A 25,575-nucleotide genomic window follows, 5' to 3' on the forward strand; every position below is an offset into this window, starting at 1 on the left:
TCAATTTTATGAGACATATCCTATTTGAATCAAATAAAAAAAATTATTTTTTATCCACAAAAAATTACTTATTATTATAAATATGAGCATGATTGACTTGTATTATGGATGAAGAAGATCTTCGATATTATCTCAAGTATCTTTATCCGTGACACAGTCTCACAAAAAAACCTACTAGAATATACCACCTTATTTGACTTTTTTTAATCACTTAATCAAATCCATCAATTTCAATCTCTTCAATAATAATAAAATAATTTAATTTCAACTTAAATAATTTAATTTATTATTATGGGCCACGTATATGTAACGACGTGCATTGCCAATTTATTTATTATGTAAACAATTTTTTTATAATATACACATGACTCAGCGATGTATTATAGATAAATCAAACAAAAACATTTGTCACATGGAACAGAATTACATATTTTGGTAATTATTAAAATATTGTATTTTAATTTTTTTGGAGAAGAATAATATATAAAATTAATATGTAATATGATTACGCTTGTGAATGGGTAAAGAAGAATGATTCTGTGTGACCGGCTTAGCTGGGGACCAGTGGTTTAATTGTACTGCAAGTGGCCGCCGGTTCAGTCATTGGACCAGCTTTGATAAATAAATACTATTAAGTATTAATAGTGGTGGAGTGCATGTTCTAAATATATGACAAGTGGAATTCACGAAATTTCCTTAGTAAACTTTGTATTATATATAAAAACAAGCAAAGTATATATATATATATATATATATATATATATATATATATATATATATATAGCATATGAAATAGATTTTGAGTGAGTCTCATGTGAGACCGACTCACGGATCTTAATATGTGAGACGGGTCAACTCTACTGATATTCACAATAAAAAGTAATACTCTTAGTATAAAAAGTAATATTTTTTCATGGATAACCCAAATAAGAGAGTCGTCTCACAAATACGACCCGTGAAACCGTCTCACACAAGTTTTTGTCATATATTTTTTTACCAGCATCGTCTGGCTCGTGAAATTATATTATAAATTATTATATAATAAATAATAAATTAAAATATAATGATAATATGATTCTTATAAAACTTGAATCAACACAAACTCAAAATAATACAAAGATGTAAAATCTCGTCACTTAAGACGGAGATCGAAATATGTTTTGTAACCGTCTTTAATTTAATGTAAGATCACCAACGTTTGATCATTTCTTTGCTTAATATATATACTAGATTAAAATTATCGATTAAAATTCGAACAAGTGTATCATTATCTCATTTCTCTATCTTTTTCTTAACCGGTGGTCGATGTTTTTCGGTGTGTACTGGATAATCTCTGAACTAACGTAATGGTCTGCATGTTGTGTCAGTCAAATAAACCGCACCGAGCAAGTCTAGTATGACAGATTCGTCCAAAAAGATATTGAGAAGAAAATCAAACTTCTGACCACTTATCAGATGATGATTTACTTTCCAAACTCGAAGAATCCTTGAAATTATTTATCCCTTTTTAAATGGTCATTTTGTAAGTATGATAAATGAATCAATCTGTTAATTTACTTCATTTAATAAATAAATCATTTGACAGAATCTGTCAATGACATTGTCACATTGATGAACACGAAGTAATTAAATTTTAAATAATTTTTTTTATCAAACTAAATTATATTTAGGCTAAAGTACAAAATGAAAAATTTAAGCAGCGAGACCAGCGGCGATCTGCCACCAATAAATCATTGTAGGCCAGGCCAGTTATGGACCTGTAGCGGGAAATATTATAATTGATTTTGTGCACATTGGTGTGTGCATATTACTTCTTAGAATAGATTTTTTGTGAGACGATATCAGAAATTTTTATCTTAAGATATGTCAATTTTATCGATATTTGCAATAAAAAGTAATACTCTTAGCATTAAAAGTAATATTTTATCACGGATGACACAAATAAGAGATCCGTCTCACAAAATACGATCCGTGAGACCGTCTCACACAAGTTTTTGTCAACATATTAGTGACCAAATTTCGAGCGTCTCAAGTGTTGAAAAAGTCAATTGTTTAATTAAATTTATTATTTTATTTTATTTATAGATATATAAAAAAATGGTTGGATGTAAGATAATCTCATATTTAATATAATTATTTAAAAATAAAATTTGAAATTAACGAGGTATGATGTAGTAGAATTTTTTTTGAAAAAGTGATGTATCCAATCCAATCCAATCCAATCCAATCCATCAGTTATTTACTTCGAAAAGTCAAAAATACTATCAGTATCCAGTCAATTTTTTTTTTTTGGGAAATTATTTGCTGTCTCATTGGTAGTCCTTTTACGCGTTAACGCGTCTTCTCCCATGTTCTGTTTTTTTTGTGGTCTCCCACTATATATTCATCGCCCCTCCCTCCTTTTTTTTGGCAGGTGCATTTTCCTTTTTAATTTTGCATCTGTTCGTCTTCTTTGATTCCATATCTTCTTCACTTACGGCCATTTGAATTTGTTTCTTGATTTGTTGTTATCTGGGATTTTTCTGAATCGGGAAGGAGTTGGAAGGATTTTGTTTTTTTTAATATATATAAAAAATGAGGTCCCTAGCCGAGGAAGAGTTGCTCCTGCCTTCGACGCCGGGGAAATTCAAGGATAAATCTCGGACAATGCACCGACAGTTCCACCGGTGTTTTACGTCGACGAGTACGATGTTTCTATGGGCTCTGTTCTTGGTGGCGTTGACGGCGGCTTATTTGAGTTTCCAATCATTCGTCGATTCCGGTAGCAGGTTCTTCTCCACCGCGTGGGGCGGTGCTCACTGGGAACATCAGGTCAGGTCCTCCGCCAAGATCCAACGGCAGAACGGGTTTTCCGTGATCGTCACCGGCGCCGCCGGATTCGTCGGCTCCCACGTGTCGATTGCCCTGAAGAAACGTGGAGATGGCGTCGTCGGGTTGGACAATTTCAACAACTATTACGACCCTTCATTGAAAATGGCCCGAAGAAGCCTCCTCGATTCCAACAAAATCTTCATCGTGGAAGGCGATGTCAACGACGCCCGCTTGTTCGCCAAGCTCTTCGAGATCGTACGCTTCACCCACGTGATGCACTTGGCTGCGCAGGCGGGTGTACGATACGCCATGGAGAATCCCCTATCTTACGTACACAGCAACATTGCCGGGCTCGTCACCCTTCTCGAAGCCTGCAAAAACTCCGACCCGCAACCCGCGATCGTATGGGCCAGCTCCAGCTCCGTCTACGGGTTGAACGAAAAGGTGCCATTCTCCGAATCGGATCGCACCGACAGACCCGCCTCACTTTACGCAGCCACAAAGAAAGCCGGGGAAGAAATAACACACACGTACAACCACATATACGGGCTATCCATAACCGGGTTGCGTTTCTTCACGGTTTACGGGCCGTGGGGACGACCCGACATGGCGTATTTCTCTTTCACCCGGAATATCTTACAGGGTAAGCCCATCACAGTTTACCGCGGTAAAGACCGGGTTGACTTGGCCCGAGACTTCACTTACATAGATGATATCGTGAAGGGTTGCGTGGCTTCACTGGATACAGCTAAGAAAAGCACCGGGTCAGGCGGGAAGAAACGGGGCCCAGCCCAATATCGGATCTTCAATTTGGGTAATACTTCACCCGTGACAGTGCCCTTGATGGTAGAAATACTGGAGAAGCATTTGAAAGTGAAAGCCAAGAAGCACATGGTCGATATGCCAGGAAACGGCGACGTTCCGTTCACTCATGCGAATATCAGTTCGGCCCAGAAGGAATTAGGGTACAAACCCGTGACCGATTTGCAAACCGGGTTGAAAAAGTTCGTCAAGTGGTACCAATCATATTATGGCCATAATCATCGCAAATCTCTGAAGTGATTATTTTTAAATATTTTTTACACCTTTTTTTTTGTGGGTTTCACCTTTTTTATTATAATTATTATTATTTTGTTGTTAAATTTAGATAAAGAATGGCAAAATTGAAAAAGAGAAAAATAAACAAAGCAAGTTCTTTTTCTGGAGGATACGAGGAGTGGTGAAGAAGATAGGCTCCTCTGTTTAGAATTTTGTTGTAAAATTGTTCTTCTTTTGTAAAGGGAAATACTTTGCTCTTTATCACCAATGTTTGTAGATGAATCGTGAATTATTACACGGATCTTGACAATATTTGGTTCGTTTTTCGTTTACGAGTTTGTGTATTATTAGCAAAATAATCTTAGTCAAATATTTTTTTGAAAAAAATGACCAAAAAACTCGATAAATTTGGAGAAAATCATTTTTAAAAAATAAAATTTGATCAAGTTATTATTTCTCCAAGATTCATGAAAAAAGGCATTTGTAGATGTATAAACATTCAATTCAACTGGTCTAATCGATTTAATTGTCTAGTTCATGTGCATAATTACTTCAATGAATATATTCTGAAAGAAAAAAACTTGTGTGAGACGATCTCACGGGTTGTATTTTGTAAGACGAAAATCATACTTGAGTATAACTTATTATCGTGCATATCGGTGAGGTTGGCATGTCTCACAGATAAAGACTCATGAGACCGTCTCACAAAAGACACACGACCTATGGAAAAAAAATTTTGTGAGACGGTCTCACGGGCCGTATTTTATGAGACATATATCTTATTTGGGTTATCAATAAAAAAAATATTACTTTTTATGCTAAGAACATTACTGTTTATTGTGAATATCGGTAAGGTTGACCTGTCTCACAGATAAAGATTCATGAGATCGTGTCACAAGAGACCTGGTCATATAATATTGTATTTGGATGATTGGATTTACATCTCAAATATTTTGATTTAAAATCGTCCCGTGAATCCAAATCCTTCCATCAAAACACAACCTATACGATCATGGACGAGATCCGTGATCTCTGGTGAGGATGTGCTAGCAAGCAATTCAATTAACTGAGGAATTACGAAGAGGGAAGAACGAGGGGGGGTGGGGTGGGGTGGGGTGGGGCAATTCGACGAAGAGACAAACGACAGCTAACAGTGCGTGAGAGGCGTTAATGGTAATTGGGCCCCAATGAGTTTATAGAGCGGCTGTTTCCTGCCGACGTTTTGGTCATTAAATATACGTGGACTTCATGCTTTGTTCCGTTTCGGGTTTGGGCCCACCTCGATCGAGACATGGATTGGAAATCAATAAAGTTTGATAGACGATCGTGTATTTTCAAATGATTTTTTTTTTTTTTATATAATAAATAATTAGCGGAAGATGAATAAAAGGAATATAATTTATTCGAAGTAAAACAATAGAACATTGAAAAGATAAAAACTGAAAAAACTTAACGTTTTACATTCAAAGGAGTAAATGAAAAATATGTGGATTATTATAAGTTGTTTTTACGGGTTTGGTTGGGTTCACAACTGAAAAAATCATTTTTGATCTAAATTTATCAGTCAAGTAACTTTATAATAATAAGAGAAAATAACTTAAGTTGATGCATCAAATATTTTGATTTAACTTATATACAAAGAGCTAAAAACTATGATAGAAGTGATTATCGGAAAGCTGATAAACGAACAAATAAATTTGTTTTTGGAAGTTCGCTGATCAAATTCATCTGCATTTCTTCTTCCTTCGTTTACGAAGGTTCTACTAAAAGTGTTTGATTATATAATCGTATTGTACAAACTCGATCCAAGTGAAGTTCCTTGTTTTGTGTTGATCGGCTATATTGACATTGGTTCATCAGTTTTGGACTCGGTACTTATGCGTGACTAGGGTAAGATGTCTTGATTAACCACAAGGCTACCAATTTTATTTTTAAAAATTGATTTATGAATATTTTTTTTATTTTGTAATATAGAATTTTAAAAGATACTGATTCAAATAAGATATTTCTTACATTAAAAATACTATAAATGGATTTTAATTTATATATATATTAAAATAATAAAGATATTTTATATAGAACTTCATCATCAAAATTTCGATATAAAATATTATATCGGAATTCTGAAAGTATAATTTTATTATATATTTATATAATTTTTTGGGAAAAAAAAACTGCCAACCTTCTTACATGAAAGAGCGTGATGGTCTGTTTAGGGTCGGGCTTATTAAGACATAAGAGAGTCATCTATCTGACTTGGGCCTTTTAGTAAACTCACCCAATATCAATTTATTATTCATGGACCTTTTAGATCAAAAACAAAAACCAATAACTAACCTATCATTTTCTTCTATTACACATGGTGCATATAATCAAGAATATCAAAACCTCATTCCTATTTTTCCGATAAGTGAATATCATCTCATTAATAAATATAAAAATTGACACGACTAATATAATGCATAGCAAAACTATATATATATATATATATATTTATATGTGTATATATTCGTGTAAAAAAAATCTAGAGGTTAAAATTTTAAAATATTAATAATAATTTTTATGTTATTGGTAATATGAAAATTTTTATTTTTCCAGGGGATGAGGAATAAGACAAAAATTTTTGTGAGACGGTCTCGCAGGTCGTATTTTTTGAAAATTATATCTATTTGAGTCAATCATAAAAAAATATTACATTTTTTTGTTAAAAGTATTACTTTTTATTTATTGTGAATATCGTTAGAGTTGATCCGTCTCATCGATAAAGATATGTGAGATCGTCTCATGAAAAATCTACTCGGGAATAATGTGGCAAAGAACCCAATTTTTTTTTATTGTGATAAATTAATTTGTATAATAATTTTTTTTAACATTGGTAATAAAATAGAATGTCGAGATTTATGTGGAGTGAAGAAAGTTGAAAGGTAAAAACCTGAAAACCTTGAAATTAAGGAAGACGAAATGGCTGTGATTGAAGAAGAGCCAGCCGTTGAAAGCAGTTCCAAATCTCAATCAAAATTACCGGCGGCGGCGGGATACGAGTCCGATGGGTACGAGACCGCCAGTGAAACGGAGCTGTACGACGCCGTTCCAGAATCAGAGAATTGTCCTGATGATAAGAATACTGGTAGTTTAACGATCCATCCCGAGGACGAAGAACAATATGAAATGTCGGACTGCGTCGAGAGTGAAGTCAATGAGGTAAAGCTATGGACCATGTTCTTGCTTTTTGAAATGTAATTTCGATGTTTGGATCATGGAAACATATGCAATTGATGTTTTTGAAACTGAACTGCTTAAAATTTTGGTGTTTACTGTATTTGGAAGCCTGACTGTTGCTATAACTTTGTATTTTACATCGATCTTATGCACGTAACAATGTAACGCATAAAAACTAATGCCAAGAACTGAAATTTAGGAACGAAACTAACCCACAAGCTGGCAAAATGCAATCCGTGTTATATACTAGAGCTGTATGCAAACTTTAGCGAAATCTTAGTCATGGTGTATTCTAATTCAGATGCAACGGTACACGGTTGGGCTTCTAGTGGTTGAACAAAAAAAGGAACTATAATAAGCATAAAGTTGCCTACACTTTGGCAAAATGTCAAGGATGGTGTATTCAAGACAGGTGCAATCTTTTTATAACCGTCTTTCCCATTTAAGGCAGTGTGATTGTGGTAACTTCCATGTTTCATGGCCATGATTATGATCTTTTTTGGATGTCATTCCAGAAACATGTTCACTAATATTCTCCTGAAACATAGGACAACTCAATTATGGGATATTTAGATCTTCATTCTTTCAATTATGAAAAGTATTTTGAAAGAAATGGATTTGTGATTAGAAGATACATTTCAATAATCTGTTGTACATGGTAGGATACTGTTGAATGACACCTGTTAGTAATTAGTAAGTATAAAACACATTCAGTGATCAGAGCTTGTCTGGCTAGATCACTTTTTATTAGTTTCATATCTTTTAGACAAGAAAAACTAACAGGCACATATTACTTAGTTTTAGTTTTTCTTTTCCCTTAGAAATTTATTTTCTTTTGTATAAATCCAAAGATATGCTAACAACTAACCATACCTAATGTCTGTTTACACTTTTTTTGGTTGTTTTTTTGAGAAACAGAAAGCCTTGGAGAAATCAAATGACGCCAAACTGGAGGGTAATTCCTTATTTAAAGCTGGAGAATATGAAGAGGCACTAGGAAAATATGAATTTGCAATACAAATTGTCCAAGATGTGCTTTCATCTACTGAAATACGATCAATATGCCATGCAAATAGAGCTGCTTGTTTCTCCAAATTGGTATGCTCCTCATGACTGTGATTAAAAATAGTTTTCTATTGTAGCAACTATGATGCATAAATACATGCAAACTCTACTTTGGGCATAAATTTTCCATTCAAATCAGATTCATTCAGCATGTTTATTTAGACGTGTTTAGACTAACACTTTAGATGTTGGAAAATGCTTTTCCAATGCACAATGAGGTGTGCAAAGGGGCACACCTTTATATTTCTTGGACTGGTCTAATAGGGGTAGGGCAGTCACTTTCGATTGTAATATTCGTTTTGTGGCTATTGCTTTCTTCCTTCATGATCAGGGAAAGCACGAGGAGACAATTAAAGAGTGTACAAAGGCATTAGAGCTGAATCCTACCTACATGAAAGCTGTGCTAAGAAGAGGGGAGGCACACGAGAAGCTTGAAAATTATGAAGAGTCAATTGCTGGTAAACATAACACAAAAATGCAAATGCAAATCCAATACTGTTATTGTGGAGGATAAGTGTTAATTGTTATTTGTACCTTCTGTATATCACATGATTTTGCAATGCAATGTCTACATCATGACATGTTTTGCACTGGACTTTTTCTAATTGTGTTTATTAGTTGTTGGATGAAGAGCCTGATGTTTGTTGTTCTACGATTTTAAAGTCTACTCCGACTTCTGCAGAAAGAAGGGATAAGGAAAAATGCTCCTATCCAAAATGAATAAAATATTGCTGTGTGTTTCCTCATAGGATTAGAAGACAATATTTGGTAGCATAGATGATCATGACCTCCCCATATACCTTAGGACAATGTACATTTTTCCTGGCGACTTTTACTAAAATCTCAATCAACCTCAAAGAAGTGGCATGTTGTCAAACATCACTTGTTTCATATTTTAGTTTTTTTACAAGATCGCCAGTATGTGTCCTTGTCTTGATAGTTTAGATGATGATGATATTTTCTTTGCCTAATGTCTCTTGGGCTTAAACAACTTCTTAGTATCTCATATGGCCGTCATTTTTGTCAAAAGTTCAAAACAGATAAAACTTGCAGTTATTTGAATCTTGTCTGAACTCTTTCTCATTGATCGCTGCTAGACATGACAAAAGTCTTGGAATTGGATCCGTCGAATGATCAAGCTAGGCGAACCATTATCCGTTTGAAGCCATTAGCTGACGAAAAACGTGAAAAAATGAAGGAAGAGATGATTGGTAAAGCTTAAATGACTATGACTAATCTTTGCGAGTAGTTTTTCCTTTTATTTCCCCGTCTTTTTTTTGCTGAGTTGTTACATAATGGCTTGCTGCGTGGTTGATGTCTGGTTGAAGCACATCACTCACGCAAGTGTACACGATCTATTTCAAATTCAGCTGGCATTAGATCACTGGATACTAGGATCTCCACTATTAAATCAAAGGATCCCAAAAGGTCCAATAACACGGATCACTCCTTTGGTTCATCACTTGGATATAGTTTCATGTTTTTGTACTTTCCTGATATCCTCCCCGATTTTGTGTTCCCCTTTTGCGACAGTGGTATCAGTTCCATTTGTAGGCTGGATCAGTTAGTCATTAAATAATTTTAGCTTGTTTGATAGAAAGTTTGCGAGGTCTGGTTCTACAATTTGATTAAGTATATTGTCTTGATGAAATCTTGATTATCTGTTCGTTTCGAGTGCAGGGAAGCTAAAAGAAATGGGAAATTCTATTTTGGGTCGTTTCGGCATGAGCGTCGACAATTTTAAAGCTGTGAAAGATCCGAACACCGGTTCCTATTCTATTTCATTTCAGCAATAGTGTTACTTTTTTCACATTTAACGTTATACACTATGAACATGGGGAGATTGTTTTTGGAGATGTATGGTATATCATTTGATTAAATTCTTAGTATGCAGTGCTGCGAGTCCTGTCTATTTGAAAGGGTTATTATTTTAGTTGACCTTGGTTTGTATATGAAACCATTGAAGAATTGGTTGTGTGAATAGAGTATAGACGATTTTGTAAATTGAAGTATGAATATGAATAATAAAAAGTTTATTTAAAGCTCCGAGGTATGATTTTTTTGTTAAAAATCGAAATAGAAAATTTAAAGTGATTAACTTGACGGCACGAAGGTTCAGCTTACTCCAATATCGACTATGTTAATTTGTTGTTTTTTGCAAGGAATCTTAGTAAAGTAAATATATTAATAAATATAATTCATTCAGAAATTAAATATTCCAACACCTTTTTTTAATTTTATTTTTTTTGAGAAGACCAAATCTTTCATGAACGATGCAGCCTGTCACAGTTTACATAAGCTTGCAAACATAAATGAACGTAATATGTAAATATTCCAACATTTACTGATGTAATAACATATCTGCATTAAAAAGATATTCCTTCAGAAAACGTAATAAATAATTTACCAGATTCTCTAATTCACCTTCTAAATATTTATATATTAATTTAAATTCACATGATAACACATTGAATATTCAAGCCAAATTGTCGTTTGGATATTTTGTATTAAGTGGAGGATTTTTCAGCAACTGCTGTCAAAAGATTGAGCTCGTGTTCCAAGCTCCATGCAGCTTCATTCTTGTGGTTTACTCTCAGCCCATATTCTTGAAAATACCCACTGAAAGAAATAACTGACACAGTGGCCCTACAATCAAACACAAACCTTCATTACATATCCAAAATTCTCATGAATGTCTTGTCTTTACTGTTTTGTTTGCATTTTACATACTTGAATAGATTCTTTTACGGTACATGATTGCTGTCTACCAATGTATCTTATGACTCGAGACACTACATAGATAATAAATGTTATGGAACATATGAGAGTTCTGTCATACAATGGATATTATATCTTTAACGAAATAGGCTGGATGTTCTCCACATGTCTATTCAAGTTAAATTACTAGTTGAAATATAGTCAGTGGCATTAACAACACAGGAGAAACATCTAGTGGAATAGGAGGTGGAAGCGGATGATACCTAAAAGCCGACACACTTGGGTGGCATGTTCTGCTATGCTAACTGGATGTTTGCAAGTGTCATATGACTTAAAAAATGCAATCAAAACATTCTAATTATTTAAGGATACGTGAGCAATATCCAATTGCATAATGTATCAGAAAAAACTACACCAATACCTGAGAAGATTACATTTGGTGTTTCAGAACATGCATCAAGACAGACAATAAAGATGGAACAAAGTGGGTCAATTGAAATTGGTCTCAGATTACCTCAAAGCCACTGGTTCGGACATTGATGTATTGGCTTTGTCCGTCTTTCGAATCACGGTTTGACTGTAAACAAGCACCTAAAGATTCATTATGCTTAAAGAGAGAGATAATCATGAAAAGCCACCTTCATTCTAATCTTTGAGCAGAAAGTACATAATTATGATCATGATGTTATGATATAGATGGTCCGCCAACTAACAAGGGCCTCTGAAGAAGTATTGATGCATTTGGCCCATTTCAAGAAGCTTGTCATGATGGACAGGTCATGTAGGCAATATATTTTAACAGTAAGCTTCCACAAAAGCAATATTGCCAAAATGTTGCCAGCTAAAACGGAAAACAACAACAATACTCTCTTCCACGAGGGTTGAGATTCCTTGAATTATTAAACAGTTTTTCTCAATTTGCCCCTCGGTATGGTGATACCAGGTGATGCGCTTAGATGGCATTTTAGTAAGTCCGCAACAAGCAAGTAAATGCATAATTCATGGCTTTAACAAATCACCTTTTGACTCCAGCTGGAAAAGCATGATGAAATACTAGATGATGCGATGGGTCCAAGGCATCACTAACAGAACCAGACATTATATTTTCAAGGAAACTACTCGATTTTTTGCTCCTGAATGTAATAAAGGTACCAGTAAGTAATTAAACATATGCAGAAGTTGTAAACCATGTTCGAGCAGCCAAAACAAAAATGAAATGCAACATACATCGAGGGTGTTACAGCGGACTAACCAATAATTTTGTAAGAAACTTAAAAATATGATTTTTCATGCTTCCTCACTGTATTACTTAAAGAGATAGCAAGTAGCCAGTTTCTTTTAACAAATTGAAGAGCACAAGGCAGCCAACATCATGATCCTTCTCAAAGATAAGGAGTTGAACAATACTGCAAGAATTTTATACAAGGCTTTTACCTGTCGTTGAGATCCAAACCCAGAGGGAAGATGTGAAGAGATCCCGAAGAGCTTGTTGCAAGAAGAATATCTGGGCGATCAGCTGATGGCCCAAAAGAAAGAGAAAAGATGGTTGATGGATATGTCCCCCTACGGAAACTGTATGACTGATAAACATACGACACTAAGCTCTCGTACAAGAAGAAAATAGAACAGCTAAGGGCAGACCGAATTCAAGCTTTGATATGATTGCATACTGAGAAAATGAGGGGTCATAATTAATGTTTTGAAACAACAAATTCATCACTCAACCCTGTACAAGTGCCCTAAATCTCAAATGTATCCTATAGCTTATTAGCTGTGGCATGCCCTTATGTACGGCGAAGTTGTCTATCAGTTATAAACAGAGTGTTGTCTATCTCATGTAAATCAGTAATTCAATTAACTGGAAATGAAAAATAAAATAGAGAGAATAGAGCTACAAGTTCACTCTTCCATTACCAGGATATTAAATGAAGTTTTGATTTCAGCTACCTTAACAAAGACGACAGACTCATAAGAACTTCAGTGACAAACCAAACGTTTCAGAGGTCTGCTGCGCACAAATGAACTTGCCCAACAAGTACGACTAATAGCTTAGAGATTAAACCAACTCTTACAATCAGTAGTACGGTTTTAGCAGCTTAATGCACATTGTTATTAGTTTCCGAGAAATTATCCTACATTATGTCAGGCAAAATTATTCATGTCTTTTACCGGGACATTGAAATTAATCCATGTAGAATCAGATGAACTCTGGCACAATCGATCAAACAATGTTAGAATCCACTACTACCTAACTCACAATTATTAAATCAGGCATATACAAGTACATACATATATTTTAACACAATCTAATACCAATAACAAATGAAAAAGTTATAGGTGTCGATTTTACGTGTTGTATCACGTTGTTATGACTCCATTGCATAGATTTGTTGTGCTATGTCCATTTTTTTTGTGCATTTATTTCATAATTCATACATATGGGCCACTACTCACTCGAAATCGTTGATTTGTAGGAAAATTGTGCAAAGTCCAGCTCAAGGAGGCGGAATGCAAGTTTTGGCAGCAGGAGTTGTGCTAGGGCCGCAAAAGGTTATGGCCCCAGCACAAATTGAAGAAAACAATTGGCTGAAAACAGAAATTGTCGCGCTGGACTAGCAAAACTTACCGTCCAGCGCGAGACTGAAGGGAAAAAAAAAGAAGAACTTGTCGAGTTGGGGCCTGCAAAACTTACTGCCACAGCGCGAAACGATTATGGAAACAAATCTGTGCTGATTTTCTGGGCCAAGAAGGACGTGATGGACTCTTTGGTAGATATAAAAGAAGAAAAACCTAGGGAACGACTTAGAAGGTGGAGCCACCACTTTCGTAAAAAACGTAGAGGAGAAGAGGGAGAACAAGAGGCCAAGCGAAGAACAAAAACTCCACATAGTGTTTTTTCTTTTTCTCTTTTCTATTTGTTGGGATTAAGGTGATCCTATCTCAAAAAATTATGTTTTGATTTTTTTTTTAAGATTGAATTTTATTTTAAGCATACTTGATTATGTTATTGTGTTTATTGCATCTTTGGAGCATGATTAATTTCGAAGTGATTTTATATGTTATAATTAAGACATAGAGGGTATTCTATAGCATGATAGAGTAACATAATTAATGAATCTATAACTTGCATGGACATACTAGGTTGGATACGTGTTGACAGTCGTAGACCGAAAATCGAAAGCATAGAGTAACATAATTAATTAATTCAGGAAGATATTGTGGCGACAAATGACCGATGATGAATATGAATTGATGCCAAGCATACCCTTTGATCTTGGTCACGCCACTAGTTTAGGACATGCACCCTTGTTTTTGAAACATGAAATTTTTTGATGTACGCTGAATCTGACAAAGCACGTGTTTTGACTAGTGAATAGTATGAATGATGATGAAGTTTAGGAGATGTTTGAGACGTGAGTGGCTTTAGGTGTTTGTGGAACTTAAATGCATATCCTTCTAACCAAATCTTACATACCAACAACATGAACACAATCTAGACTATTTTTCGATAACTTCTGAGATTTTTTGAGCCTACCAAGAAAACATGTAATTTATTGTAACCCCGTTGAGCCTGAAAATCGAGTGGTCTAAACCCCCATTTGAATCATCATTCTTTGCATTTGAGCCGCACAATCCTACTCTGTGAATTGGACGAAGTCAGAGGATGTATCTTGGGGAGAAATCATCTACCATCTTTGAGCGAAGTATTCGCAGAAGTACGTCGAGAAGAAAAGAGGAGGAAAATGATGTCGAATGATAACGTGTCACCCACTATAGAGTCCTCAGCATCATTGATTGACACGGGTAATTTCCCTAGCACTCAATTTCGACAAGATAAAAATGAAAAACTTCGGTACGAATGTGCGATTATTGTAAACAAACCATGGCATACCTAAGGGCTAAGAGAGTTGTTGGGATTCACATGCGCAAAGAAGGTGGCCGCTCTGTGTGTTATGCTCGCAATGGTGCACATTATGCCAGAAGCAAGAAGAAAATCAAGACCACTATTGATACATTGCTCTTTTTCGAAAGTTCAGTAACCACAGCTATACATTAGTCATGAATAGAGGGACGAATAATTTCAGGACTGTTTGCAAGGTTAAAATAGAGCAAAAATTGTTTCTAATGATCAGTGGTAGGAGGGGCTTTACTGTGTGTATGACGGAGAGAACTAGGAATGCGAGTTATGAGTTGGAAGTGGATTTGGAAAGCTTAGATCGGATCTTGTTGAAACTGTGGGAATACATTAACAAACCTCAATCATGTCCTAAGTTTAACAGATTCAGAGGAAGAGAAGCAGTAATATCGATGCAGAAAATTGTGAATGGCCGAGGAAGCTATCTCGAAGTCTCTAAAATTGTTTGGAAGGGAAAGAGGCAGCGCATCATGATACCAAATGGGCGATTCGATTGGGGTTGGAAATGGGTGGCACACAATCTGTCCAGATTTATGAAGAAAAGAAGGAATAATGTAACGCGCATTAGTGAAGGAAGGAAAAATATGGAATGAACACAAAAGCTTGAAAAATTGTGCCCGAACCACATCAAACAGGGGGCTATCGAAGCTGATTCATATGATCAATTACCAGCATGTATGGTTAAGGATTGGAGTAAAGCTCTCGTCATCACTAGGGATTGTGTCAATACACCGTGGGATTTGGTGCACCTCACTCTTGGGAAGGCGGTCCAGAGGAATGTTGAAATATTTCCATTTCAAGCCAACAAAGCAATGTGGTGGCCACACAACGAAGAGGATGCCTCCTTTTACCTGCGAATGAAGAAATGCTTTCTGGAGAAAAAAGTTACCTTGTCATTTGAGAGAAGGAGGCAACAAATCAACTGTGAAGATGAAATGTTTGAATGCTGTAATAGTTGGGTGCGATTATTGGGGTTACCTTGGGACTTATGGTCCACTGCTCTTTTCAAAAACATAGGAGAGCAATGTGGAGGTTTGTTGAGCATCAGTCAAGACACTACTCAACTAAAAGATTTGTTGGCGGCAAAAATCAAAGTAGTGGGACTTGAAGGTGGGTTCATCAATAGAAACATGAAGATCTCAACGCAAAGAGGACCTATGGTTATTCGTATTGTAGTGGATTCGGTCAACATAGCAGCGTATGAAACGTATGAAAAAAGATCTTATGCACAAGTGGTGGTTAATGGTGCTAGAGTGTTGACGGGATGGGGTACAGCGAAAAAATTCAATGGGATCGGTAACAATGTAGTACCTACAAGTGACACTGGCAAAACGGATTCGGATGAACTCACACATCAGCAAATAAGAAATGAAGAAAGATCCGACGAGCTTAAGCAGAATGGTCAAAAATTGAGATCGGAACTCACAGGTTCATTCCAAAGGACAAGAGACACGAGGGCACATTACAAAATTCAGATAGAAGAGGTTGCGTTTCTGAACCATGGTATCGAGGGCAGCAAATCAAGATTCTCAAGAAATTAAGGCCGAAAGGAGAGGGTGAATTTCTGAAAGGGAAGATTAACCACTCAGAGGAGGAGATTAGTCCAAAAGAAAGAAAGTTTGAGTTCGTTTATCGTAGGAAACTTTTGAAGTCAAAAAATGAGTCACTTAACTCCAGACAAGACGAGCTCCAAAGCTTACACTCATCGAGGATGGGATACAAACACTGCATGGAGATGATGGGAAATGGGAGGACAAACTAACAAAAGAAGTAAAGGATGATATCTCAGACGAAGGATGCGAATCCAGTGAAGTTGACAGTCATATTTCAGTAACTTCTGATGACTCGACTCCGCACTCCATGGAGCTCGAAGATTTAGGCGACTTTTTTGAATTATCTCCGAGTAAGGTTTGCATTGTACCCAATTCTTATATTCTTGATCAAAATTATTTCCATTCTATTTCTTTGTCGGGTTCAAATGTGGGGTTGGGTAGAGAATAAAGGAGGGGTAAGGAATTCGCAATTGGTTGAAGAGTTGGGTATGTCGGGGAACAATTCTTTAGGGCAGCAATACGGGATGGAAGCAAGAAGGAGTTGTCAGGGCCTGGAGATACTGGAAAATGAGTGGGCGGTTGAAAATGAGTGTCAATCCAAGACGGGTGTAGAAAAAGTGGAATTTTCTGATCATCAAGAAGGCAGGAAGGATGGTGGTGAGACAAAACTGTAGCTTCAGTTAGAGTGCGAGGGTTGATAAAGTGTATTGATGAAAGTTCTTTCATGGAATATTAGGGGTGGGGGTTTAGCTAGACGTAGGGGATTGATACATGCCGTCCTTGCTAAAGAAAAACCAGATCTAGTTATGTTGCAGGAAATCAAAAGAGAGGTGATGGATAGGAGATTTATTGCAAGTATATGGAAATCAAGGTTTGTGGAGTGGGTTACTTTTATTGCAAGTATATGGAAATTAAGGTTTGTGGAGTGGGTTACTTTACCTGCAGTTGGTCGGTCAGGGGGGGTTTTGATTATGTGGGATCCAAGGTTCATTTCAGTTTAAGGATAACTTGATTGGGGAATTTTTGGTTTCAGTCCATATTCAAAAGGATGAGTACACTGATTGGTGGTTTACGGCTGTATATGGGCCATGTAAACCAAGGTTGAGAAATATTTTTGGGATGAATTGGTCGGGTTGAAGGTTTTATGTGGCAATAGATGGTGTTCGGAAGGAGATTTTAATGTGGTTAAAACGTCAAGTGAGAAAATGAATAGTCGATCGCAGACTTCGAGCATGCTCTGTTTTGATACATGGATACAAGAACTGGAGTTGTGTGATCCACCTTTACTGAATGGAAAGTTCACGTGGTCGAATTTAAGGGATTCACCAATTTGTTGCAGATTGGACAGATTCTTGTTCACGGCAGGATGGACTGAAACTTGTCCATTTTATAGACAAACAATCTTTGCCAAGAATCACATCAGATCATTTTCCGGTGGTCTTGGATTTGGAAAAAAGTAAGTAGGGTCCGACACCTTTTAGATTCGAGAACGTGTGGTTGAGGGACAAATGTTTTAAAACTTTAGCAATATTGTGGTGGAACAATGCGAGTTTCAAAGATGGGAGGGATACAGATTTATGATGAAACTCAAGGCGATGAAGATTGAAATTAGAAGATGGAATGCGGAGGTTTATGGGATGGTGGAAATGAAAGTAGCGGAGTTAAGACGAAAAATCAGCATATTGGATGAATTAGAGAGTGAGGAACATGGATCGGAAGAAGTATCGAATGAAAGAGAAGAGACAAAATGGTTGTTAGAAGAGTTGATATGTCGAAAAAATCAAATCAATTATTTTTTTTGATCAGAAACTATCATTTCATTATAATAATTATAATTTAGGTTACATAGCAAGTGGATGAGCGATCCACAATCCACCTCATGAAATAAAGACTACAAATCTTCATAAGCAAATAAAACACCAATCGTAACTAGGTCGGATAAAAGAATATGCTGAAACATGGGTATGGTAAGTGTCCATCTAGCTACTCTGAATCTGATCTTGTCCCATAAATCCTCTCAAGAGTCTTCCGTGTCGTTGAAAATTATGTTATTGCGCTCCATCTATGTCGACCAAAATTTACAATGAATAATAATGCTCCAGAAATTCCTAAGGCCCTTGCCAGTGAGATATCCATGCTCCATAAGAAACATGTCTTTCGAATTTTGAGGAAAAGTCCTCTCGAATCCAATTGTTGCATAACCTTGATCCAAATACGTCTCGTAAAAGAACAATGAATGAAGAGATGATCTTGATTCTCCTCATTTTCCTTGCACAAAATGCACCACTGTGGACATAGAGCATGACCCGGATTTTTTTTCTGCAAATTATCCCAAGTGTGCAAATTTTCCAACGCCACTGTCCAAGAAAACACCTTCACCTTTTGTGGTATTGGTACTTTCCATATGTTATTAAAGTAAGGGAAAGATGGAGTATTAATACTCATGAAAAAATGAAGAGTAAAGAGAATTAACAGAAAAAACACCCGAGGGATCCCCTAACCAAACCCTGACGTCCACCAAACCCACACTCAAAGATATGACTCTAATACCCCCATAAGAGAAGTGAATTCTCCCAACTCGATGTTATTCAACCCTCTTCTAAACCGCACATCCCACTGAATGACTGAAAGACCTTGACTAACAGAGACTGAATAGAAATGGTTAATTTGTTTATTAGGGGACGAAGAAAGAAGAAAAAGATGAGGAAAACACTCTTGAAAGAACACAGACCCACCCATCTATCCTCCCAAAACCGGATGAGATTCCCTCCCTTAAGCACTGTACCAATCAAGTGCTGACAATACGAATGAGACCGAGAGATAAACTTCCAAGGGCTTCTGAAAGTGGAGTTCCTTCCCACCCTTATATCCCAACCATTATGATCAAATCCATAAATGCTTCCCAAAACTCTTTTCCACAGAGAATCTTTTTCCACCGCACATCTCTACCACCATTTCCCTAACAGAGCCATATTCCTCAGGCGGATACTCCCCAATCCTAAACGTCCCCTATCATTCGATTTTCACACATGAGTCCAATTAACAACATGGCAATGCGTGTTCCCCCCTACCCGTCCCATAGAAAATTTCTCAGTCAATGTTTCCATTTGCTTCGCCACTCGGTTTGGGACCTTAAAGAGGGACATAAAGTAAGTAGGCAGTGCGCTTAACACGATTGAATCAATGTTAGTCGACCACCTCGAGATAGGAATGCCTGTTTCCAACTTGCCAGTTTAGTGGACATCTTAGAAACCACTGGTGCCCAAAATTCCACTTTCGTGAGGTTTCCTCCCAACGGCGCCCCGAGGTACTTAAGCCATTGTTCTTTCTTGCACCCAAAGCAAGATTAAATGGATCAAAGAGGGGGATCAGAATTCAAAATTTTTCCACTCACTTTTAAATCAACGGAGGAGTAAGGCTACCATTAACTAGATTGGAAAGGGATGATGGATCGATTACAAGTGATGAGGATGAAATTGTCTCCATTATTTTGAAGTTTTTTAAGGACTTCTATGGTTTGACAGATGCGAGAAGTTGGGGGATTGAAGGAGTGGAGTGGTGCCCCATTGATGGAGTTTTGAGTCGAGGGTTAGAGAAGCAGTTCTCAGAAAAGGAGATCAAGAAAGCAGTTTTTCAGTGTGATGAGGGTAAGAGTCCAGGGGCTGATGGGTTTACTTTGGCTTTTTTTCAAGAATGTTGGAATATAGTTAAAAAAGATTTAATGAAGGTTTTCGATGATTGCTTTCGCACCGGAATCGTAAATGGTGTAACCAACAAAACATATATTTGTTTGATCCGGAAAAAAAAGAATCTATCAAAGTAAAGGATTTTAGACTGATTAGCCTTACAACAAGCTTGTATAAAATAATAGCAAAAGTCTTAACTGCGAGGATCAGGAATGTGATATCAGAGACAATATCAGAATCTCAGAATGCTTTCATTGAGGGAAGACAAATACTCGACTGTGGCCTTATAGCGAATGAGCTACTCGAAGAGGGAAAGAGGAAGAAGAAGAAAGGATGGGTGTTTAAGGTGGATTTCGAAAAGGCTTATGACACTGTGAATTGGGAATTCCTGGATTTTGTTTTGATGAAAAAGGGTTTGGAGGGAGATGGAGAAAGTGGATTAAAGGATGTGTGTCGAACGTATCATTTTCTGTTATGATTAAAGGGAGGCCAAGGGCAAAATTAAGGCACATAAAGGGCTTAGACAGGGAGATCCACTGTCGCCTTTATTGTTCAATTTGGTAGTGGATGTGCTGGGGAGATTGATTGACAAAGCTAAGGAAATGAATTTCATAAAGGGGATCGAGGTTGGTAGAGACAAGATAAAGATATCCCACATCCAGTTTTGCGGACGACACACTATTTTTTGTGAAGAATGAGGAACATATCAGGTTTTTGGTTCAAGTTGTGAGATCATTTTGTCATATGTCTGGATTAAAAATCAACTAGGAAAAAAGTGCTCTCTTGGGTATCCACTGTGAACAAAAAGAAGTTGAAATGTTGGCATAACAAACTGGATGTAGTAAGGAGAGTTGGCCAATTACGTATTTGGGAATGCCTTTAGGTGGAAATCCAGTAAAAGCATCGTTTTGGGAACCCATTGTGGCTAAGATGTCGAAAAAATGGGCAAGTTGGAAAAAAAGATTTTTTGTCAAGAGGGGGAAGATACATTGATATCATCGGTTTTAAATGCAATTCCGATATATTACATGTCTCTTTTTACGGTGCCTAAGGGTATAACGGAGTTGATGGAGAGGATTTCAAGAAATTTTCTTTGGGATGGAGCGGATGGAGATGTGCATAGCCACTTGGTCGCGTGGGAGCATGTGTGCCAACCTAAGGAAAAAGGTAGATTGGGTGTTGGGAATATTATCTTGAGAAACAAGGCCATGTTGGGCAAGTGGTTGTGGAGATTTTGTGCAGATGGGACGTTATGGAAGAAAGTTATTGTAAGTATATATGGTTTACAAGAGAATGGGTGGGATGCGGGGTTGGCAAGAAACGTTACGTTTAGGTTCCCTTAAGTTTATTTCCCGAATATACCCGACTTTTCAGCAGCGTGTCTCTATTGAGGTGAGAGGAGGTAACAAGGCGAGATTTTGGGAAGATAGGTGGTGGGGGAATTTTTCTTCCAAAGAACTTTTTCCAGTTTTATTTCAGTTATCAGCTGTTCATAATTTGCCTATTTCTCACTTTGTCCATTTTGGTAATGCATCGTCTACTCAATCATGGGACTTCCAAAGGATGAGCCTTGTAAAAGTTATGAAATTCGATCCCAATAAATTCAATGCTAGAAAAAGTGGGAATGCATGGAGAAAAAGGATATCAGATAAAAATCTGATTGTGCATAATTTAATATTGATCATTGTACTTCTTTCCTCGTGAACATCATACATTTTCTTTGGTAGCACACACCTAAGCTACATTACACACAAGAAAAGTCCTGGTGATTTGTGATTGTTGGTCAGTAAGAAGTGGAGAAAGGTTGCATGAGAGGTATGCTTGCACCGACATGTCAATTTTGATTCATTCAATTCAGAGACATAGAGTGCAAATTTCAATGGGTGCGCGACGACTTGTGTTGTGCTTCGATCTTTCGGAAATATGTCAGAAAATTCGCTGAGTCATGAATATGAGCCACTAAATCGCCACCTAGCTGGATTTTGCTTTTGGCTTTTATTATGTCTTGTAATTTATTTTGTTTGAGAGCGAGTAAAACGTTAGTATGGGGAGGTTGATAGGTGTCGATTTTACGTATCTTATCATGTTGTTTTAAGTCCGTTGCATGGTTTTGTTGTGTTAAGTCCATATTTTGTTCGTTTGTTTCATAATTCATACATACGGGTCACTACTCACTCGAAATCGTTGATTTGTAGGAAAAATTGGAAAGTCAAGCTCAATGAGGCAGGAGCTCAAAGTTATGGCCCCAGCACGAATCGAAGAAAAATTGGCTGAATACCGCCCCAGTGCAACACGATTATGGAAACGAATTTGTGCGGATTTTCTAGGCCAAGAAGGAAGGAAGTGATGGACTCTTTGGTATATCTAAAAGAAGGAAAACCTAGGGAACGATAGAGAAGGTGGAGCCTCCGCTTTCATAAAAAAAACGCAGAGGAGAAGAGCGAGAGCAAGAGGCCAAGCGAAAAACAAGAACTCCGCACAACATTTTCTCTTTTCTATTTGTTGGGATTAAGGGGATCCTACCCCCAAACAATTATGTTTTGATTTTTTTTTTAAGATTGAATTTTGTTTTTAAACATACTTTATTATGTTATTGTGTTTATTGTATCTTTGGAGTATAATCAACTTCGAAGTTATTTTAAATGCTATAATGAGACCAAAAGGAGATATTATATCGTTACAGGGAACATAATCCACTGATCTACAACTTACATAGACATATGAGGTGAATACATGTTGATAGTCATAGACCGAAAATCGAAATCTAGAGCATTCAACGTTTCGCTGATGCAATTACAATTGTTAAATAACACAATGAGAATTGGGTACTGCATTTCGTTAATTAAATTAATATAGTTCGACAGTATATTGATAAATTAAGGAATCTCGTCAAAAACATGACTTATGAATTGAAATTCAATCATCAGAGAAGATTGTGGGTAGGTGAACCGAAATCCTAACAATTGATTGTTTATTATTTTGATTCACGTTATATATATCGTATTTATTGAATTATCTTATTTGACTTTCAAGTTAATTTAATAAATTTCAATCTTTCGTTCAAGTTAACTAAATAATTATGCTTGAGGTAAATTTGTCATATATCAATATACGTGGAACGATAATCGTACTTGTTACAGTATATTGAAATCTGACCCGTACACTTGTGGTAATATTGACCAAATTGGAGAAATTTAATTGTTATAAATTATTGTGTAAGAAAAGCTAGATCAACTAGAATAAGCATATCAATATCTAAAAAACTCACCTATTATGAATACTTAGTTTATGAACAGATTTGAAATTCCATTAAATTTTATTTATTCCAATATAAAAGAAAATGTAAAAGAAAAGCAATCATGTTATGATGTAAGAGTTAATTTTTGCTGCTTCACCTTAGTTGCTTCTGAAATCAGATGAACTCTGATTATGGTTCCCTGCTCAGATGCCGTTGCTATATACATCCCATTTGAGGAAAAAGCCAAGGCAGCTAATGGTGAGCGATGGGCATGTATCTGCATTTGGGTTCATCTATTTAAATTTCTTGATCATCCTATGGTACCCATAGAAATTAAATTTCACATCAAAGTATTGAATAGTATGCATCAAAACAATCACATTTGAGTAACAATCATGCCCAAGCTTTTCTACAATGCAAAAATCTATTTCAAACAGGAACGTAGGAACGTATAACAAAGCAACCTAGCCGAGTACCCTCCCAGAAAGGCGGGGGGCAAAAGGGAAGATATTAGTTATTGATTGAACTGGTAGATACACATTATTTGCAAAGATTAAGAATTATGCTTTTACTGATATGCATGAACCTCATAAAAATTATGTTTTGTCAGATGAAATGGACGTTGTCCCATGCTAGATCCAAGTTCTGTTTTCTTCGGTCATATTCAATTTATGCTTTTTGTTTAATGTCATAAGATGACGGTTTAGTAAAATGAAGCTGCGCTCCTTTGATACATGGAAAATTGTATCCAGAGCTCTAAAAATCCTTGAACTAAATTATGTCATGCTCAAACTAAATCATGAATTATGTAAAGGTCGCAATAAAAAGTTCTTTGAGTTCTGAGAATTTATATGGAGAAAGTCCAGTCTAAATGCAACCACTGATATGAATCGAATATTTGATCTCACAAGAAACATAAAATAAAAATTAATGTTCTAACCTCACTGTGCGATTGCAGATCGATAACGTTGTAGAACAACACAGAACCTTTCGTTACACTAGCAGGAAGAGCCAAGTAGGGATTTTCCGAATTTGCAGAAAATGCACAGAGTCCTAATAAACCAAAGAGAATTGAAAGACATTTCCCAAAAATTAAGAGCACAAGTCCCAATATTACAATTATTTATTGAAGTAGAAAAACAAATATGACTCGACACAAATATATTAGGTTAGTTACTAACCCACTGTTTGGTAAAGCCATATTAGGAAATTTGATTGATTTTGGATGTGTACCATTTCGTACGTTTGGTGGAAAGAGATTTTAAATTGGAATCAGTATTCAGAAGGATTTAATGGGATTTCGTTAAACCATTAGATATTTTTTCAAATTTTGTTGGATTTGTTGGCAGTTGGGAGTGGAAAAAAAACAGACAAAATTATTTTCAAATACTATTAACAATTACCATTTTCACCTCTCTCGAATTATTTACAAGTTTTTTCTCATTAAATCATTTACCTTCCTAAAAAATATTAAAATTCCATAAAACACTATATCCAAAATTTTATAGACAAAACAATGAATTCTACAGTCAATAAAAAGAATATTATAGTTTTTAAAAAATGTTTTATTTTAAAAATATTATAAGATTAATTTAATAAATGTTTAAAATTCTCAAATTCAAATTTCTTTTTTTCCAAACAAGAAACTATAAGAGAATTTTTTAAAATTTTAACCAAACATAAAAATCAGAAGGATTCCAAATCCATAGCGAATTCGATAGCCAATTTCATTTTGTTTCCAAACACAGCATAAAGCTTCTCACAGAAGATGTAACATGAGACGGATGTATAGTGACAACTGACAAACTTGGAGAGTTATTAACCATCATACAATGTATTAGAAATCTGAAACATGTTGAAAAAGAAAGAAAAGCAAAATACTGAACAGAGTACTGCTAGAAGCCTCAAGAAATGGTTTCTAACTGACCTTTTAAATTTGGCACCGTATCAATGATGCGCTTGATTTCCAGACTGTTGACATCATAAATATATGCTTGCTCTTGCAATACAACAATCAATCTGCATGCAAAATTTGTTTGGAAACTTGAAGAATATTTTTTCAATGAATAGAAAATATTCCAAATTCTCTAAATACATTGGTTTGCAAGACCTTATTGAAAATGACCCTGGTGTTTAGTATGCTAAGCTATTGCTTTTAGAAAAACACTAGGTCAGAACTGAGTGCGAGTAAAGTATACAGCTATAAATTGCAAATATCACAACATGTTTAAAGCTAACATTTCATCATCAGTAGGTCTCTAATTACAATAACGTGCAGCAGAAGCTACACTTACTGAGCTTGAGCCCAGATCAGCTCTCATAAAGGTGAAA

General features: G+C 36.0%; 3 protein-coding genes and 1 long non-coding RNA gene across 6 annotated transcripts in view; 3 read left to right on the plus strand and 1 right to left on the minus strand.

The window, feature by feature from the left end:
• Window positions 1-2,397: 2,397 nt before the first annotated feature.
• Window positions 2,398-4,131, plus strand: LOC140803025 (UDP-glucuronate 4-epimerase 1). The gene has a single exon (XM_073158701.1). It carries the CDS (start codon window positions 2,575-2,577, stop codon window positions 3,871-3,873), a length of 1,299 nt encoding a protein of 432 aa, XP_073014802.1. The 5' UTR covers window positions 2,398-2,574; the 3' UTR covers window positions 3,874-4,131.
• A 2,603-nt stretch (window positions 4,132-6,734) lies between these two features.
• Window positions 6,735-10,138, plus strand: LOC140803026 (uncharacterized). The gene is made up of 5 exons (XM_073158702.1): window positions 6,735-7,050; window positions 7,987-8,166; window positions 8,465-8,591; window positions 9,231-9,344; window positions 9,814-10,138. The coding sequence occupies exons 1-5, from the start codon at window positions 6,811-6,813 to the stop codon at window positions 9,927-9,929; spliced, it is 777 nt and encodes a 258-aa protein (XP_073014803.1). The 5' UTR covers window positions 6,735-6,810; the 3' UTR covers window positions 9,930-10,138.
• A 343-nt stretch (window positions 10,139-10,481) lies between these two features.
• The window catches only part of LOC140803027 (autophagy-related protein 18b), a 30,895-nt gene continuing 15,801 nt past the window's right edge, over window positions 10,482-25,575 (minus strand). Inside the window, exons 5-11 of one of the 3 annotated variants that reach the window (XM_073158703.1) lie at window positions 25,172-25,263; window positions 24,185-24,297; window positions 23,402-23,521; window positions 12,286-12,431; window positions 11,871-11,984; window positions 11,366-11,428; window positions 10,482-10,779 (exon numbers count right to left, since the gene is read on the minus strand). In XM_073158703.1, the coding sequence (XP_073014804.1) occupies window positions 10,641-10,779; window positions 11,366-11,428; window positions 11,871-11,984; window positions 12,286-12,431; window positions 23,402-23,521; window positions 24,185-24,297; window positions 25,172-25,263 (787 nt within the window). In that variant the 3' untranslated portion in view covers window positions 10,482-10,640. Of the gene's footprint in view, window positions 10,780-11,365; window positions 11,443-11,870; window positions 11,985-12,285; window positions 12,432-23,401; window positions 23,522-24,184; window positions 24,298-25,171; window positions 25,264-25,575 lie in introns of all 3 variants that reach the window. The other 2 variants (XR_012111733.1, XM_073158705.1) reach the window with 2 other exon arrangements.
• On the plus strand, window positions 17,076-18,113 carry LOC140803028 (uncharacterized). Its single transcript, XR_012111734.1, has 2 exons — window positions 17,076-17,191; window positions 17,237-18,113. It is a non-coding gene; the product is annotated as an uncharacterized lncRNA (long non-coding RNA).

This window comes from Primulina eburnea, chromosome 10 (assembly GCF_022965805.1).
Source record: "Primulina eburnea isolate SZY01 chromosome 10, ASM2296580v1, whole genome shotgun sequence".
Classification (NCBI taxonomy): domain Eukaryota; kingdom Viridiplantae; phylum Streptophyta; class Magnoliopsida; order Lamiales; family Gesneriaceae; genus Primulina; species Primulina eburnea.